Raw genomic sequence first — 19,714 nt, forward strand, 5'->3', positions numbered from 1 at the left:
TAATGATTCGGCCACTTGCCACAGAACAGTGTGTAACCATGTGCAGAGTGTTTGCATGTCGAGTTATCTCCAGCAGTCATAAATCTAGATGAGGAGTCCTTTGAGGAACCCTCAGACAAACATTAGCTGTGTCCCGATCTGTGTGAGAGTAAACATGTTTTGAGCATTTTGGCATTTGGCTTATATCAGGCAACTGAAATGAATTACACAATCCATCTTCCCCAAAAAAAGCAGCATCGTATATTGTTCAGAAGACGACTTATCATATTGCTACATGTTAACTGCTTTAGACAGCAGCGTGGAGACTTGGTGAGCTGACCTGCATGTCTGAGCGTGTGTGGTGCACACTGCTGGCCTGATAGCACTCCCAGACCACAGCGGATTTATTACTACCGTTTCCGCTTCTTTTGTTATTGGACACCCCGCAGGCCCTGTGGCACCAATCCTTTACTGCAGTCTGGCAACAGAGAAGCTCGACAGACACAAAGATTAATGTTCTTTAATTATGATATTTGATGTATTTATACACTACTATAATTTCAGAGGTATACTTTTATACTTATTGCACGTTACTAAATCTTAATGCAAGCTATTGTATTTTTACATTATTTGTATTAGTTCATATGCTGTACCTATGAAATCTTCTGCTTGGACCAACGGCCTGGACTACCCTAAATTAACTGGATTAACTCTCTGGATTAACTGCTCTGGAGGTAAATCGTTTCCCTTGGAACTCTGATTGATGACAGACACCGTGGCCACATAACCAGACATAGATCACTGGGTTCTCTCACAAGAACCCTACAGATCACACGGACACTGTTTCACACACAAACACATAATGCTGACACTTTCACACCTTTTGTAGCATATACACATCATAATAGCTGCTTGTTGTATAACACACCGCTCATAATGAGAGCCTGTGTGTTTTCTGCATTGTGACGGTGTTGTGCTCTGCCTGTGATGCAGACTTGCCAGAGACGGTGACTCAGAGTACAAGAAAAGGCCCTGGACTTCCATTAACCCTCACAGTCCTCCATCCGCGTCCTCGTCTGGGCCTCCGTGGTCCTGTTGGGCCTCTTCTCCAACCTCATCCAGCACTGTCATCTTCCACCATCATCAGAAATATCGCAGCGCCCCTCTGCAACACTTGGACTGCCCTGACGAGTCATGCACGAGTCATGCAGTCATTGCCGAAACTGGAAAAACATACAAATTCAAAACTTACATAACCTGATGTGTTAATTTATCACTTTATTTGAAATCAGCAGTCTGGACTTTGTTTTAGTATCAGGGCCGTGGCCCCTTGTTCCAGCACACGAAGGGGAGGCGTTTGCATTGCTAACTTCACGTTGCTCTCTCCTACATGGCCTGAAAACAGACGCAGATCCAGCAATAACTCTGCGTACTCCCTCTCCTCACGCTACACTTGTCTCCCGTCTCCCCCAGGGGTTCGGGATATACGTTTCCCTTATGTAAGGTGTATGTCCTGATGGTTATTCATCACTGAGTCCATGAGTAGCCTCGTGCCCCAGTCAGTCCTGTTCTTCATCTTTGGGAGCTCTGGGTTCTGAAACAAAGACAAAAAAAAATTACAAGAGAAAGAAAAATAGTTTTCAGTGCATAATGCAGGGGATCGTCAAACCAAGAAAGAGAGCGACGGTGTTAATAAGAGAAGCATGTGAGTCACCTCAGAGCTGCATCCAAAAGATTCAGATGTTATGGACATGGTCCAAGAAGAACAATCATTTTGCCCAGGTCTTAACGAGCATCTGGTCTTCCTCAATCTTCCACTATGTAAACACACCCTCCTGAAATTTGGGCTGAACCAGTAGGTGGGGCACTCTAGAAAAATCTAGCAGATCATTCAAAAAAACAAAAAAAAAACTTGGCAGCATGGCTTGTGTAATCTGAGAATCACATGGTACCCTTCTACAGCCGGAAGACCCTTCAAGTCAAACTGAGTGGTATGTATCACTACACATATGGGCCCCAGAGGTAAGTAATGCTAGACTACAAAGTCTAGCATTACTGCCATTCAGGCGACAGAGAGGCTCACATCAGACAGCTTAGCATTTTACAAACTCTATCCAAAACCTGTGATACTGTTGGCTACCATTAATATAACCAAATGCATTTTCATTAGCTATTAGTGTAAGATAAAGGAGCTTGGGTTGAATGCCAGTTATTGTTTCTGCTTCTGTTATTAGGGTGGTGATGACAGGAAACCTTTGAAGGTATCCAGGTTAAATAGATAGAGCATTCAGCTATGTGTCAGAGGACCTGACTGAAAGCATGTCCCACCAGTGGCCATCAGGATGCCCTGCCTTTCCACAGGTTCAATCAGAGACAAATTTGTCTTTACACCAGGAATCCTCCTATAACTGCTCATAGTCCTGGTGTCTGGCAAGGGTCTCATCTCCATTGAGATCTTTAGAAACGTCTATGGGCTCTCTGGTCAGTGATGGTTTCATAAACACAGACATGAACCAAGGCTGAGTCTCCAAGGCCTTAAGGCTCCCCGTGGTTTTGTCCGTTAGATAACCAGACTGTCACTCTGCACGTGCTCCCCTTCAGTATGCTGAAGAATAAAAGTCCTCTGAGGCCAAACTGTACACATAAATCCACCAGTAACGTTCTCGAGGTTTTAAACCTGATTTACACAGTGCTTTGCTTTACACACTTCACCAGCACCTGCTGACATGTGCTGCTGCTTTACTGAGATCACTCGGCCCTCTGGGCATCCAAAAGAAATTATTTCTTTCTCATCTGTTCACATTTAAAAACCTCACTTTCAAGACTGAATAAAATGGAGTTGTCTCACCGTTATCTCACAGTTGTCTCGTTGTTATCTCACCATTATCTCACCAAAGCTGATGTCATTGGAATACTTTACCTCTTTTAAATCTTTGTTTATATAAAATTCCAAGACCATATTTACACCAAAATCCTTACATTTGACCCTTTAAATAAAATGAGTTCATTTGCGCCATGGCAAGACAGCAAGATTGAGAGACCAGTGAACCCAGGCCAATGTCAATAATGTATTCTACAATAAATTATAAGCAATATTCCATTCTACCCTACATCCAAATCTAGAGGAAGCTCTCTTGATGTCTCATTAACTTGGACTCTGGCAACTTTGCGTTGAAGGTCTGGAATTTTTTTCTGGATTTAAAAATGGCTTCTAAGGCTCATAACATGTCACGCTCAAACTTCATTGGAGTGTTGTTTGTGAGTTGTTGTGATTTTACAATGATCATGGGATATTTCACAAAGCAAGATTTGTGAATTAACCACACAAGCAGGCTGCATAAACCTATAATCGCTCCCAAATCTAAACCACAGACTTCAGTTCATTTAATTTTACAGCCACTTCAGGTTTTACTCAGTAATCCTGTTGTTAAAAAAACTCTCCATGAATCGTAAGATAAAGTGTCAGATAAGCAGCCAAGGTAATGGCAGCTCCATTATTTATTTATTTATTTATAGTTTTGTGTGCAAAATTTTTCCAGCGGATAAATGATTGAGGTCAAAAGTACTGCTGGATCTTCTTAAGGTTTTTATTTGCAAAGAAATTTAAATTGCAGCTTTTCCGATGTGATAAAATTACATTTTAATGAAAGAAATGTAGAATAAAAAAGACACAACACATAAAAACATACTTTTACATCCACAGCTATTTCAAAACAAAAACATATATAAATCAAATATATTTACACAAAACAATTTCAAAAGCTGTACAAAAAACTCTATTTCTCTAAACCCCCCTTATAGGTAAACTTAATATTACAGCAAGACTGAGGTAGCCTTTGAAAAGAGAGTGTGTGTGTGTCAGAAAAAAGGAGAGACTGCGAAAGTTTGAGTGAAAGAATGAGAGAGAATGAGAGAGAGAGAAATATATGCAGTAGCGAGATAGAGAGCTTTATAAGGGGTAGTTAAACTACACTGTTGTGTGGTCCTAACGAGAAACTCGTGGGCTGCGTTTACACACCCACCAGATCCCCACATGTTGGGTTTGGATTGTGACATAGTCCATCTAAAAAAAAACACATCATGTCAGATTTGAAGTCTTGAGACAGCCAGCGTCTCTTTCTCTGCTCTGAGTTAAGGGTGTTTTCATTACAGTGCTGTGGAAGAGTGGTTTATACACCTCCATGTTTGGCATTAGACCTGCACTTTCCACATCATTCCGAATCTGTGCCTAACAGCTAAGGTTGTCCTCTAGGACATGAATGGGATCAGGTTAGAATGCAGTGGACATTTGAACGTCTTAGATGGACACCTCACATATCGCATTCATAAATAGTCGGTCCTGTTCCAAATAATGTGGGCTGGTTAAACAAAGACTTCTAATAAATAAGGAAGCAGCAAGGTGATGATTTTTTCGAGCTCATTGTTAGCACTGCTAGCACTATTAGCACTGCTAGCTCTATTAGCACTGCTAGCACTATTAGCACTGCTAGCACTATTAGCACTGCTAGCTCTATTAGCACTGCTAGCACTATTAGCACTGCTAGCACTATTAGCACTGCTAGCTCTATTAGCACTGCTAGCACTATTAGCACTGCTAGCACTATTAGCACTGCTAGCTCTATTAGCACTGCTAGCACTATTAGCACTGCCCTATGCCTCAAGCAGTTCTTGGCACTCAGCATTGCTTTGCTGTTTGTGGACCTTCACCGAAACATCTGCATGTTACTGACATTGGAAGGCAAAGTGTGTGTAGTGATGGTCACTGTGCAGTACTGCTCGCCTCCATTATAAACGTAGTACGTTCATACACACAGATGCAAAGCAGAGGTGAGCTGGAATACACCAGCACAAGCTGGAATACACCAGAATCTGGAATGGGCAAGGGGGGAAAAATCACCTCCAGAAGATCTGTACAACATGATTACATACAGTGTGATCAATATACATTCCTGTGTATGAGATCAAATACTTAAAAAACTTGAAAAAGATATCAAGAAAATAGTTTAATTGGATTAGAAACGACTATGTGTAAAAGCAGCACTCTTGGAAAACTGTCCTCTTGCCATTCTCATTTTCTCTATATGCTGCGTTTGGTGTTTAGAAAGAAAAAATAAGGAATCGACACAGAATTAGAATTCGGGCACCTCTCTGGTTTAACCAGCTGGTGATGAAAAGTCTTCAGTGGCAGAGAGTTACTTTCCCTCTCAGCCTGAAATAAACAGATGAGGTTGCCAAGGCTTTGAATGGGCTGATGTGTTCTGTCCATCCAGAGTGCATGGGGACCTTACAGCCCCTGGAGCAGTGAGCAGGAGGCCCTGTGCATGCAGACATTTCACTCTCGAACAGTGAAGACACGGAAGGAGCTTCCTTCTGAATGGGTTTTACTGTAGAGGGCAAAGACAAAGAGTCACAAACAACCTGACATTAGTTTCACATTTATAATGAACAGACACACCACAAGATGCTGATCTTCCTGTGTCTTCACCATACCTGTCAATTCTCCCGTTTTCGCCGGGAAACTACCGTATTTTACCCCTCTTTCCGGTCATCCTCCCATATTAATATTTTCCTGTAAATTTCCCGTATTATAATGTAATAATTTTTACTGTAAAAAGCATTGAAGTGCCTCTCCAAAATGAATTATGTCGCTAGCCTCGCGAGAATGGCAACCTGCATTAGCCCAAGTGTCAGTTCTCGCGAGGTTAGTGCTGACAGCGGGAACAACAAACCCGTAAAACAAATCAGAGATGGACGAATGTAACAAGAGAAGGCGTTCCTACCAAAAAAGTGAAGACTTTTTTTTTGTAAAATATAAGGTTGGTTGGGCTGGTGGGAATGCTCGCAGCAACCAGCGGAAATTTTCCCTTATTTTTTAATCAAAAACTTGACAGGTATGGTCTTCACATCACTTCTGTTGACCTCATATGCTAACTGGGAAAAGTATATGCTAACTGGGTAAAGAATATCCTAACTAGGAAAAGTATATGCTAACTGGGTAAAGAATATCCTAACTAGGAAAAGTATATGCTAACTGGGTAAAGAATATCCTAACTGGATAAAGACAAGGCTAACTGGGAAAAGTATATGCTAACTCTGTAAAGTATATGCTAACTCTGTAAAGTATATGCTAACTGGGTAAAGTCAGAGCCATGTAATCAAGATCATTTGCTCCCTTTCATGAACTGATCACAGGGAACTCAAAGGGCGCTGTGGAAACTGAGACACTGGTTTATTGTTGTTGGTGTGGTGGGCTCATTCAGAATAATGGACCTACTTCCAACAGCTACTACTGACTGTTATGTTTGGCCTGGTGGCTTTGCTCATTATTCATTAGTGGAGGGGCCTGCAGGCCGTGGCGAAGAACTGTGGGTGAGAACAGAGGCCCCAGGCTTCAGATAAACATCACCATCAGCAGCAGTGAAGGACCGACTCGGCTTCCAGAGAGTTTCTACTGGCCGCTTACAGGAAGGCTTATGGGTATTTTTTGTTAATAAGGTTTGGTTCACATGAGCAGACGCCCCCCATTCCCCGATCACTGCGTCTTGCTGACAGCCTGACGCGGGTGGAACAGAGCTCAGCCCCCGTGTGGAGCTGATGGTCCGTTGTTGAGTGGCAGACAGATCTGGCTCTGGACTGAGAGGATGTTGGGGTCCAGCATTGGGTTTCACTGGGCAGGAGCCGAACCTGCCCACACAGCACTTTGCACACTCCATTGAAGTGCTGGACTAGAGTAAGCAAAGAGTCTATGTGTGGTCCATTCACCCCAAGAACGCCACGCTGTTACTCAGAGACCACTAACGTGCTTTTCCCTTGGCTCTCGGGAGCAGCCTAACCCAGACATCTGACGAACAGGACTGTATTACAGGAGGGGAGGAGAGGAGAAGAGAGGAGAGAAGAGAGGACAGAAGAGGAGTGGTACATACCTCTCAGACTGAATGCCATTCTTCAAACTGCCTGTGTAGCTCTTCCTCTTATCCAGAGCCAAAATGTCCACAGAGCCTCCAGTAGCTTTGATCACCCCAGCATGGATTGCTGCCCGGCAGACACTGGAGCTCTGTACACAGACACACAAAAGGGGGCTCCGGTCACCGTGTTTTCTCCTGCAGCTCCACCGAGTCCCTGTCATCAGCAGTTACAATACACCAGCTGATGTGCCAGGGGTTTTATATACACACTCAAAAGAGTGCAGCGAAGGCTCAGAACACCAACGTCCTGGCCAGGAATTTCATTCTGCTTGCCTACGCATCTCATGCTACGGGTGACACAAATTTATGGCAAGACCATAAAGTTAGGAACTTATAAACACATATCTGCAAAAGGGAAAACCCATGAATTAAACAGGCAAACAAAACCACCCTAAAGATTGACTGTGTGTCTGACTCTCAGTACCAACTCAATGATCCCAGAGGCACTTGATCCCAGCCCAGTAGAACTCAGACAGTTTACATCACTGCCCTGGTTCATACAGTGCCATGACGTAGAGAACCAGCTCAGAGTCATTCACCAGACCCTGGAGCTTCTGCACCAGAGCCTCACGCACCCACCAGCCTTTCTTCACCAGTCTGACGCGTCATTTCTCTCTGCTCCCACCAGGACAAGAACCCTCTTGAATTCCCCACTCACAGAGTAGGGTTGCTGGGTTGCTGGGCAAACTCCTCCCATGGAAGTACTTACAGGGTGTCACATCCCCCCAGATCTGAGCACGGATGCCGTATCAATATGATCGTCTTAGTGCTGAGGCATTAAAGCCAGGGCTCTTTCATAATGGTCACCTTCATCAAGTGCTGGGCTCAGCCCGCACAGCAATGGGAGTTAATGAGTTTTTGCAGGAGCTCCTGGAGAGAGCTCTGATCTGGGGCCAGCTGGAAGACGCAGGGCTTTTACAGTGGAATGTGAAGGCCAGGCCAAAAGGCACGGAGTTCATCCGAGTCTGCTCACGGGTGGGCAGTGGCCGAGAGAGGGCCGTCGAGAGCCTCCACACCCACGCGATGTGAAACGTGACAGTCAGCCAGTGAGGTGCTGGAAGACCACGGAAAAGACAAAGTAGCCATGGTGATTTCAGACTTAATTAATTTCAGAAACTGAATTCGTTCAATGGCCATTGTTTATACATCTTTAAGTGACTCACTGATGACAGAAACAGCAAGAAAACAGAAGCAATCGGTGTGGATCTTCCGTGCAATATGTTCATGCAAAAGAGAGTGGAGCTTCAATTGAGAGCAGGGCAAAGCCTTTGTGTGGGTGGAGCTTCAGTACAGAATGGGCCCCAATCCTGGGTGTGGGTGGAGCTTCAGTACAGAGTGGGCCCCAATCCTGGGTGTGGGTGGAGCTTCAGTATAGAGTGGGCCCCAATCCTGGGTGTGGGTGGAGCATCAGTGTAGAGTGGGCCCCAATCCTGGGTGTGGGTGGAGCTTCAGTATAAAGTGGGCCCCAATCCTGAGTGTGGGTGGAGCTTCAGTATAGAGTGGGCCCCAATCCTGGGTGTGGGTGGAGTTTCAGTGTAGCGTGGGCCCCAATCCTGGGTGTGGGTGGAGCTTGTATAGAGTGGGCCCCAATCCTGGGTGTGGGTGGAGCTTCAGTATAGAGTGGGCCCCAATCCTGAGTGTGGGTGGAGCTTCAGTATAGAGTGGGCCCCAATCCTGGGTGTGGGTGGAGCTTCAGTGTAGAGTGGGCCCCAATCCTGGGTGTGGGTGGAGCTTCAGTATAGCGTGGGCCCCAATCCTGGGTGTGGGTGGAGCTTCAGTACAGAGTGGGCCCCAATCCTGGGTGTGGGTGGAGCTTCAGTATATAGTGTATGCCTGAGTCTCAGCCATCTGCACATTGCTCATGAACATTACTTGGTCAGCATGACCTCACCAGCCACCGCTCTGTGGTGGGATTGACCTCACCAACCACTGCGGCAAGCTCACAAACCCCTACCAGCCAATAGGAGCAGACGGTGGACAGAAATCACCACTCACATCGGCATAGATGTTGCTGCCAATCACAGGAGCCCAATATGGGGGTTCGTTCTTGCAGTTGGCTGGACAGATGACCCTGAGCAGAGAGAAGAAAGGAACACAGGAACTTAAAAAAACATTTACTGAGAAAATGCTTTTGTAATGAACATGGCATTGAGAATGTGTGTGTGTGTGTGTGTGTGTGTGTGTGTGTGTGTGTGTGTGTGTGTGTGTGTGTGTGTGTGTGTGTGTGTGTGTGTGTGTGTGAACATTAGGCAGTACCTGGGGCAGTGAGAAGGGGGGTTGCTGAAAGGACAGATCTCGGCAACGGTAGTATAACAGTCTACTGATGTTACTGGGAAAGAGAAGAACATTCTGAGGTTATCCTCACACCTTTACGACACAGACATGTCCACACAACGCGTCTACTGCATGAGAACATTTACTCACTCTGAACTTTTGCCATTGTAAATGCATTAGCGGGTTTATATTTGCTGTGAAGAGAAATTACAGAGTTTAGACAGAGACACAGAGACAGAGAGGAGTCAAAGACAGTCCTGGTGTACATCGTGTCAATTATGTCAAAGGCAAAGTCAAAGCCTGAACACACAGCACACCTGAGAGACTCCACACCATTCTTCACCGCCTTAACAAAGAAGGGGAAGTTGTCTTTTCTTGTAATGTCCACCAGGCCACCATTATTGTCAATGACCCCATAGTGGATTGCTGCACGACAGATACTCGATTGCTGTAAGGACAGAAATAAAAATTTGATTAAAATTTTTTTTTTTTGGGAAAAAAAATAAATCGTATTGTGACAGACCACGGACAAGCAGAAAGTGGGATACGTACCACATCATAGAAGAGAGTGCCCCACACCTTCGCTCTGTTGTGGACACAGTTGGCTGGGCAGTTGTATCTGAAGAAACACACACCAGAGTGGCTTAGACTACGAGGTCTACACGGCTCCATGCTGGGCCTTGAGGACGTTCAACTACAAGATCTACATGGCTCCATGCTGGGCATTGAGGACGTTCAACTACGAGGTCTACATGGCTCCATGCTGGGCCTTGAGAACATTCAACTACGAGGTCTACAAGGCTCCATGCTGGGCCTTGAGAACATTCAACTATGAGGTCTACACAGCTCCATGCTGGGCCTTGAGGACGTTCAACTACGAGATCTACACGGCTCCATGCTGGGCATTGAGGACGTTCAACTACGAGATCTACACGGCTCCATTCTGGGCCTTGAGGACGTTCAACTACGAGGTCTACACGGCTCCATGCTGGGCCTTAAGAACATTCAATTACGAGGTATACAAGGCTCCATGCTGGGCCTTGAGAACATTCAACTACAAGGTCTACACAGCTCCATGCTGGGCCTTGAGGACGTTCAACTACGAGGTCTACAAGGCTCCATGCTGGGCCTTGAGGACGTTCAACTACGAGGTCTACACAGCTCCATGCTGGGCCTTGAGAACATTCAACTACGAGGTCTACACAGCTCCATGCTGGGCCTTGAGAACATTCAAGTATGAGGTCTACACGGCTCCATGCTGGGCCTTGAGGACGTTCAACTACGAGGTCTACAAGGCTCCATGCTGGGCCTTGAGGACGTTCAACTACGAGATCTACACGGCTCCATGCTGGGCCTTAAGGACGTTCAACTACGAGATCTACACGGCTCCATGCTGGGCCTTGAGGACGTTCAACTACGAGGTCTACAAGGCTCCATGCTGGGCCTTGAGGACGTTCAACTACGAGGTCTACACAACTCCATGCTGGGCCTTGAGGACGTTCAACCACGAGATCTACACGGCTCCATGTTGGGCCTTGAGAACATTCAACTACGAGGTCTACAAGGCTCCATGCTGGGCCTTGAGAACATTCAACTACGAGGTCTACACAGCTCCATGCTGGGCCTTGAGGACGTTCAACTATGAGGTCTACAAGGCTCCATGCTGGGCCTTGAGGACGTTCAACTACGAGATCTACACGGCTCCATGCTGGGCCTTGAGGACGTTCAACTACGAGGTCTACACAACTCCATGCTGGGCCTTGAGAACATTCAACTACGAGGTCTACACGGCTCCATGCTGGGCCTTGAGAACGTTCAACTACGAGGTCTACACGGCTCCATGCTGGACCTTCAGGACGTTCAACTATGAGATCTACACGGCTCCATGCTGGGCCTTGAGGACGTTCAACTAAGAGGTCTACACGGCTCCATTTCGGGCCTTCAGAGCAAAACATCCGGTGCAAAACTTTACTTACCTGCTGCAAGTGGCTCCTTTGCACTTGTCTCTCATTCTGGTCTCACACCTGATATTCTGAGCTATATGGAGAAGAATGTGTCAGTCATACAGCAGCGCCCCAGGGCCACTAACACCTTTGATCCACATTCCCCCCCCGTCTTCCAACATTATTTCTGCTCATGTATACATGAGGCTCAAGAAAAGCTTACCGAGGAAATTGGTGCGAGTGACCTTGGGTGATTGGGGCCTTTTGGGCTTGGTCTTAGGCCTGTGGACGGGTTTGGCTGGCGTGGTGTGAGGGGGCACAGGCACTTGTTGCCTCTCCACCTCATTCATGTCTGGGGTCTCGTGGTGCTCGGGGGCTCCTGTAAGAAATTCACAGCCATTTTAGCCCCTTGATTTGAGTTAACATCATCACTCACTCACCACTGGAATATCATTGATCCTTTTGAACCATAATCATTCGAGCATGCTGAATTATTGGTAATTGTTATGCCAAGGAGAGGTGCTCACCCTTGTAGCAGAGGTTGTCCCTGCAGCCTCCTCCATAGCTGGGGGGGCACTGGGAGCAGGGCCGTCCATGCTGGTAGGGTGCCTCCCCGATCCAGTTGCCCCTGGGGGAGGTCACAGTGAAGTTAGCCTACACTCATTGCTTTAATGCTGTTCGCAGGTGTTCACAAACTTTACAAGCTCTTTGTAAAACACTCCCCAAAACTGTCGCCACTAATTAAATCACGGGGAAACTCTGAAAAACAACGCGGTGTGCGTTCTTTTTTTCCTATGTCAAAATTATTTTCCAACAGATGGAAGTTTGTTATGCTTTTCAACAGTGAAATGGATTCCTGCAGCCAACAAAGAGCGTCAGATTAGATAATCTGTTATGATAATTAAGGAACGGGCAGATGACGTCTGGAGTGGGAGTCTTACTTGGGTGAGTAGTTGCACACGAGGTAGACAGAGTTTTCCCAGATCTCACCCCACACGCTCATACGTGGACACACATGGACGGCACAGCCCACGCGATTGGTGGTGGCCCACACGAGCTGCAACCAATCAGAGGCATCTGTCCGTTAGCACTGCGATTCTCGCAGGCAGGCAGCAGAGTTGGTTCACGTGAAAACACTGTGCTGGCACACACATTTCCTGGCATTTCTGCTGCAGCTTCCTGGCATTCTGGGATGCAGGGTGCCAGGAAATTGAGGCTGATTTCTTCACAACACATCGGAACACTAACACCAAAACATTTGCCATGGAGATGAAGATTTGTCGCCAAAACTATTTTTGCAGCGAGCCACGGTGAGCTGGAACCGAAAGCTGTGAGTCGAATTCTCGCGTTGAGGCAAGAAGGCTTAACTGGGCTGAATAGTGTCTGTCTGTCTGAAATGCCTCCCCCCTGTGGCTGTCTGAGCCGGGCGTGCTCCTGCACCAGGAGGATAAGCGGAGCTGTTTGCCTCTTGTGAACGTCTACGATGTTCTGGTGCTCTACACAAATAAAGTGACATTGGCGTGCAGTCCACTGGCTGTTGTGGGCAGCGTGGAGTTCACCCAGTGCACCCAGACTGCACCACAGCTGTTTGACAGCTAAATGAATGGAAAGTGTTTACTCAGGGCATTCTCTCACACGTACAGCTAAACAGTTAAAACAGTCCCACATAGCAGACACACACTATCTCGCCCTCTCCCTCAGGAATGCACTTCCTGTACTAGGGTCAGGAAAAGACCACAGCAATCTCTGCCATGAAAAAGTGATTCAGAAAAAGCTACTCAAACCCCCAACCCCATCACCACCACCTCCAGAACCCCCACCACACCATTCCTTAACCATCTGTGAGTCCCTGGACTGAGGTTGCTCTTCAAAGAAATGACAGACACTGAGAAAATAACTGGGCAAGACTGTAAACCCCCCACCCACGTCTGCCTCCATCTCCACCACCCTCCAGACGTGTCCGAAAGTGCAGGAGCAGACCTGGCACAGATACCTTCTCCACATCTACAAATCTATCCTGGTCAAATAAGAAAATGATACAGGAGTCTGGGAACAGCTTCCAGATGAGAGTGTTTTCCTAAACCCATCCCAGCTGTTAAGTCAAGTCTGAGAGGACACGTTGCCAGTGGTCAGGCCTTCTGTCTCATCCTCTGTCTCTCATCCTCTGTCTGTCTTTCTCTCTCTCTCTGCCCTCTGTCTCGATCTCTCTTTAGATGTATCAAATACTACTAAAGATAAAGATAAATCTGCTTCACTAATTTTTCAGACAGGAATTATATCATGTTTATATGTCTTGTTCTTGCTCATATTTTGCATTCTTTCTCTTTCTCTGTTCTCTCTTTCTCTCTCTGTTCTCTCTCTTAGATGAACACTACAGATGTTTTGAGTGGCCCAGAACACCTGCGTTTGTATGGGTGCAGGTCTCACCTGCTGTCTGTTAAGAACCGTGTGAGCAGAGCACAGTGTGACTAAACACATGCTGCTTGATGAAATGTATGCACATAAATAACAGGGTCACTGTCAAAACACTGAAGACAAATTAATGCCTCTTGCTTTTTGATTGTGATTTATACCACCCGATGAACAGTCTCTCTCTCTCTCTCTCTCTCTCTCTCCTCTCTCTTCTCCTCTCTCTCTCTTCTCTCTCTCTCTCTCTCTCTCTCTCTCTCTCTCTCTCTCTCCTCTCTCTCTCTCACTCCTCTCTCTCTCCTCCTCTCTCTCTCGCTCTCTCTCTCTCTCCTCTCTCTCTCTCTCTCTCTCTCTCTCTCCTGTGTGTAGTGAGTGCACATGGGTCCAGAGCAGCGGTCAGGACACCAGGGGTTGCACTCATGTGGATATGGGTAGGTGTAGTCCTTCTCCTCATCATACCAGGCCTGGACGTGGTAGGCGGGGGAGCGGTACCTGTTATTAGGGGTACAGATCAGTCAACAACCAAACTGCTTCAGGACCTGCCGTGATGTGGCAGAGATGCAGGATCAGTAACTTTATTTAAACATCTCTCCCTTTCCATAGAGTTAGCACTCTGTTCTTATCCTGGATCATTTCTAAAGTGTGATGCTCATTTCGCGGCCAATCAGATACACCTGCTGACTGTAAACATCGCTCTAAATGGCTCAGAGATGGGGGGAGGGGCTTTTCTGCTGGCATCAGAAGAGAGAAGGCTATGATGGGAAGAAGAGTTGTGTCCCGGAATGACACCTGCTCTAGACTTGGAGAGCTGGTGAGAGAGACAGACCCAGAGAGATGGCTTCTTCTGATAATAAGGGCTAGTGTGTAGAGGGGGACACTTCAACCACAAACACACACACACACACACACACACACACACACCACACACACACACACACAACACACACACACACAACACACACACACACACACACACACCAACACAGAACATACCTCCTGTTGTGTACTGTGTGTGAATCCTGTATTGAACCCTGTACCCTTATGGAGTTAGTTCTAGAGCAGATGGTGGAATGTGAGCTAAATCTGGTCTAGTCTGTATAAAACACTCTCATTCTCGCGGCTTAAACAGAGTATATCAATAACATGACTGCAATATTCCCCAATCACAGTAAACACACCTTTGTGGCCATATGCTGATGCAGGTTTAAAGCGTACTCTAGAGGAACGAGATGCTACCGTGTGTGTGTGTGTGTGTGTGTGTGTGTGTGTGTGTGTGTGTTTCATACCTGCCCCAGTGCACTGCCAGGTTCTGCCCAATGGACATTAGCAAATCTTTTGGGCCGTGTTCCCACTGACACTGTTCAGCCCAGTGTGTGGCTGAGCGCTCCAGTTCATCGTCCCAGACCTGCACACACACACACACACACACACACACACACACACCACACACACACACACACACACACACACACATTTGGCATATACTTTGATTCAGTAACAGTCTTCACACCTACAACAATGCAAAAATTCAACAAAACCTTCATTTTGCTTTGCTGCGTTCTAAAGCTGCCGTGATAACTGCAATGGGAATTCAGCTCAGCGGAAAGAAAACACACTGACTACCCAGCACACACATCAGAGCACACACATCAGAGCGTGGCTCCTGGCCGCAGTAAACCCCTCCGCAATCAGGGTGAAGGGAACACATTTAGTTGCCTTACTTCTCCACCCGAGAGGGAAAGCAGGAGGTTTTCCACCTCACGTCCTCACACACACACACACACACACACACACACACACACACACACACACACACACACTCACACTCACACACACTCACACTCACACAACCACACACACACACAACCACACTCACACCACACACCACACACACACACACACACTCACACTCACACTCACACACACACACACACACACACACACACACACACACACACACACACACACTCACACTCACACACTCACACACACACTCACACACACACACTCACACTCACACACACACTCACACACACACTCACACACACTCTCACACTCTACTGAAGGGTTCCTGTATCTCCTCCTCAGTAAATTTCCAATATTTAAACCCACATGCGCACACCACACACACACACACCACGAGCACACACACACACACACACATGCGCGCGCACACACACCTCCGAGGGCCGTGGCAAGAACCAAAACACCCAATCATGCGCTCCCACTTCCGTGTGTGAAACACTCACTAGGAAACACCCCACCTTTAACACTGTGCTCCGTCCACTCACACCACCTTTAACACTGTGCTCCATCCACTCACACCACCTTTAACACTGTGCTCCGTCCACTCACACCACCTTTAACACTGTGCTCCATCCACTCACACCCACCTTTAACACTGTGCTCCGTCCACTCACACCACCTTTAACACTGTGCTGCTCCATCCACTCACACCACCTTTAACACTGTGCTCCATCCACTCACACCACCTTTAACACTGTGCTCCGTCCACTCTCCATCACATCCTGGCTCATCAGACCAATCTTCTTATACTACATAACCACAATGACTTTCTTTGTTTTCTAAACAATGGGTAAATTGTACTATGGTTCAGGAAGAGTGGGGGGGGGGGTTAAAGGTACACTGAGTGCTTGAAAGCCTGTACGGTTGTAACCGTGTTAGATCTCTGCTAGAAATATGGAGGAATAGGGAACACTCCCTCTGGGCCTCTCGAACTTCACAGAGAGCTCTAGAGCCAAAAGGAATTTTTAAAGTCCGAATTGGTCTGTTTAACACTCAATGTTTATAAACAGGGAGACCAAGAACCTCAGATTTTAACATCAGACTTATACACTAAACTCTACCTTCCTCAGCTTTGAGGCAAATGTCCCCCAACAAAGCGCTTCTCTCCCTCTCTCTCTCCTCTCCATCTCCCTCTCTCCTACTCCCCTTCCCTCCCTCACTCCCTCCCTCTCCCTCCCTCTCTCTCTCTCTCTCTCCCTCCTCTCTCTCCCTCTCTCTCCCTCTCCCCCTCTCACTGGAGTGGAACCCCTGTGCATCTGTCAGAGGAACGTCCAGCCCCAGGGATCTGAGCTGGGTGTGTTTGGAATACAGCGCTGCAGTCTGGAGTAGTCTAAACACAGGCTAACACAGTGACCCTGCCCTGCTCTGCTGCGCCATTGCTGGACATCTGGACTCTGCGTTCACTGTTTAGTGGGCTAGCGTCCCTCCAGAACCCTCACTCACCATGTACTCCATGTTGGAGGCAGTGGGATAGACTCCTCCTCGCAGCTTGTTATGAAGAGCGAGATCTCCTCGCGGTCCGGCCCATGGGATAGCCCTGCGGTGCCGTGGCGATGACCCCGGGGTCGTGGCATTGGGCTCCAGCTCGCCCTGGTAGCGGCTGAGCAGACGCTTCAGCTCCGGGGAGTCGGGCAGGAAGAGGCTGGCAGCCAGCCTGGCAACCAGCAGCAGAAGCAGGACTGGGGGGGAGTACTCTGGGCATGGTGGGTGGGCGGAGCCTGGGCGGGGCCTGTTGTGTGCTGGGTGTGGCCTGGATGGAACCCTGCAGGAAGTAGAGTCTCACGTGGGGAGTGGCGGTGGGTCCCAGAGCTGGAATGTCAGAGTGAAGACCGTGTGTATAACAGGAACGCCACTGTGGACACTCTCACTCTTACTGAACTATGACAACAAGTACCAAGAAGGATTTTCATGCTTCATCCAGTGTGAACCATGTATGTATGAACAAGATTTATATCACACAGCGATCATACCCACTTTATTATACTAATATTACTATTATAATAACATCCTGGTGGGTGATAATAACAGCCAGTCCATACAATCTGCTAATAGAGACAATTGGGAACGTTTTGCCTGCAGATATGTGGTAGGGAGGTTCTCCACACTTGTGTGTGTGTATGTGTATGGCTGCAGTGGGTGGAGAGCTGGGGCTGCACAGGGTTGCTGTGAGGAGACCTGAACAACTACAGATGGAGGAGAACTGTGCTGTGCTGCAGCTGTGCACTTCCAGACAATGAGAGGGGAGAGAGACAGAGAAAGACAAGCAGAAAGACAGAGAGAGACAGGGAGAAGCAGAGAGACAGAGGGAAACAGAGAGACAGAGAAAGACAGAGAGAAGCAGAGAGACAGAGAAAGACAAGCAGAGAGACAGGGAGAAGCAGAGAGACAGAGGGAAACAGAGAGACAGAGGGAACAGAGAGACAGAGAAAGACAAGCAGAAAGACAGAGAGAGACAGAGAAAGACAAGCAGAGAGACAGAGGGAAACAGAGAGACAGAGAAAGACAGAGAGAAGCAGAGAGACAGAGAAAGACAAGCAGAGAGACAGGAGAAGCAGAGAGACAGAGGGAAACAGAGAGACAGAGGGAAACAGAGAGACAGAGAAAGACAAGCAGAAGACAGAGAGAGACAGAGAAAGACAAGCAGAGAGACAGAGGGAAACAGAGAGACAGAGGGAAGCAGAGAGACAGAGAAAGACAAGCAGAATGACAGAGAGAGACAGAGAGAAGCAGAGAGACAGAGATGCAGAGAGACAGAGAGAAGCAGATAGACAGAGAGATGCAGAGACAGAGGGAAGACAGAGAGAGACAGACAGATTCAGAGAGAAGCACAGAGACAGAGAGACAGAGGGAAGCAGAGAGACAGAGAGATAGAGAGAAGCAGAGAGACAGGGGGAAGCAGAGAGACAGAGAGACAGAGACCGTGTGCATTGCTTCCCCTGCTGTCAGTGGTAAAGTGCGTCTGATTTTCCATCTGCAGAACTCAAAACTCTCCAACGCCTCTTTCATATCTTAGATAACAGAGCTATCACAGCTATAACACAGCTATAATTGCAGAAACCGGTCCCCCAGAATAAGAACTCCTAGTAATCCTGCTCCAAATAACACACTACTACACCATCTCCCCTGATTAGTCCGTCGTCATGGACAGACCAACAGAAGCAACTGTCCCTCTGGGCATCTGATTCATGCCTCCAAAACTTTCCTGTGGAAACTCATTCAGTTTCTGCTCTGCCACCATTCAGCTAGGTGGTGCTTACGGGCCCGTGCTCCAGCGGTCTGGTAGGGGATGGGGCTTACGGGCCCGTGCTCCAGCGGTCTGGTAGGGGATGGGGCTACTGAAGGAGTCTTTCTGAGAGTCGTGTATGAAGGGAAGCATCCTCTCCTGACGTGACCCTGCTAGGCACTGGAACCAAGACCCAACTGACAGACATTGCCTGCGGGCTCAGTCCAACAGCACTCCTCACTAAATGAGGACACAGACAAGAACTCAGGAGAGTGGTGGAGGGGGGTTGTGGGTGGGGGTTTAGGATGGAGCCACTCTGCTTGCTAGCCATCTCCCCCCCCCCCCCCCCCCCCCCCGACACCCAGGCTGTGTCAACACACTGTCACTATTCCAGCTACAGTTCTCTGTGAAACCTGGCCGCCACGCCCCTCTCCTCCCTCCCTGTGAAACCTACAAACACAAACATGCGTCTCACGAGCACGCCACCTCCCGCCACTGCCACGGGCCGGCCAGGATCACGAGAAGCCTTCAAGGACCTCTGCAGTGGCCACGGTAGACTGAGCCATTGGCTTCCTGCTGCCTTCTAGGCCCACACTTCTGTTTCGCACCATTAGAAAACACGAGGAGGATTTTAAAGCAAGGAACCAATTGTTCCTGCATGTTCGCTAGCAGCATGGTGTGAGAGCTGACATTGAAATACCAGAGAGTTTATTACATGCCTACTAACCACATGGCCTAGGAATCAGTGAACCACCCCCCCCCCCCCTTTCAGTCTCTTAGAGAGTAAGTTTGGTTAAGAAAGCTGACTGTGCACCCCTGGGCCCCTGTGAACATGCAGCCAGAATCCACTTGAGTTCATTGAGCAAGTGGACTACACTAGACTTCGGATCGAGACATGTGAAAAACGCACTTAAAGAGGCACAAAAGGAACTGTAGCAAAAAAAAAAAAAAAACTTAAAACGAGCTTAACAATGTTATAATGTATATAATTGCAAATTGCATTACAGCAGTAAACATTCATTTCCACAGTTAGATTCCAAGTGATTAAATTAATCTCCATTAAGTGAAACATGCGAAAGAAACATTTCGTTTACCAAGTATCTTATCCAGCAGTA

The 19,714-nt window shown here is 47.5% G+C and overlaps 1 protein-coding gene across 1 annotated transcript; it reads right to left on the reverse strand.

The window, feature by feature from the left end:
* Positions 1-3,552: 3,552 nt before the first annotated feature.
* On the reverse strand, positions 3,553-18,752 carry crispld2 (cysteine-rich secretory protein LCCL domain containing 2). The gene is made up of 15 exons (XM_077023298.1): positions 18,674-18,752; positions 16,820-17,154; positions 14,857-14,975; positions 13,930-14,062; positions 12,103-12,218; positions 11,689-11,789; positions 11,385-11,540; positions 11,195-11,255; positions 9,771-9,837; positions 9,536-9,666; positions 9,369-9,412; positions 9,201-9,273; positions 8,940-9,015; positions 6,903-7,033; positions 3,553-5,363 (listed from the first exon to the last, which is right to left on the reverse strand). The coding sequence occupies exons 1-15, from the start codon at positions 18,750-18,752 to the stop codon at positions 5,312-5,314; spliced, it is 1,674 nt and encodes a 557-aa protein (XP_076879413.1). The 3' UTR covers positions 3,553-5,311.
* Between the last annotated feature and the right edge of the window lie 962 nt (positions 18,753-19,714).

The sequence above is a fragment of the Brachyhypopomus gauderio genome, chromosome 12, assembly GCF_052324685.1.
Source record: "Brachyhypopomus gauderio isolate BG-103 chromosome 12, BGAUD_0.2, whole genome shotgun sequence".
In the NCBI taxonomy this organism is placed as follows: domain Eukaryota; kingdom Metazoa; phylum Chordata; class Actinopteri; order Gymnotiformes; family Hypopomidae; genus Brachyhypopomus; species Brachyhypopomus gauderio.

What these genes read in the sequence shown, in the direction of transcription:
- crispld2 (XM_077023298.1), bottom strand. Translation starts at nt 18,752, where the DNA reads ATGCTTCCCTTCATACACGACTCTCAGAAAGACTCCTTCAGTAGCCCC. An exon ending in CACTCGCACCAATTTCCTCG is followed by an intron (nt 11,256 to 11,384) that starts GTAAGCTTTTCT and finishes TTCTCCATATAG; the next exon opens with CTCAGAATATCAGGTGTGAG. An exon ending in AATGGTGTGGAGTCTCTCAG is followed by an intron (nt 9,413 to 9,535) that starts GTGTGCTGTGTG and finishes TTCTCTTCACAG; the next exon opens with CAAATATAAACCCGCTAATG.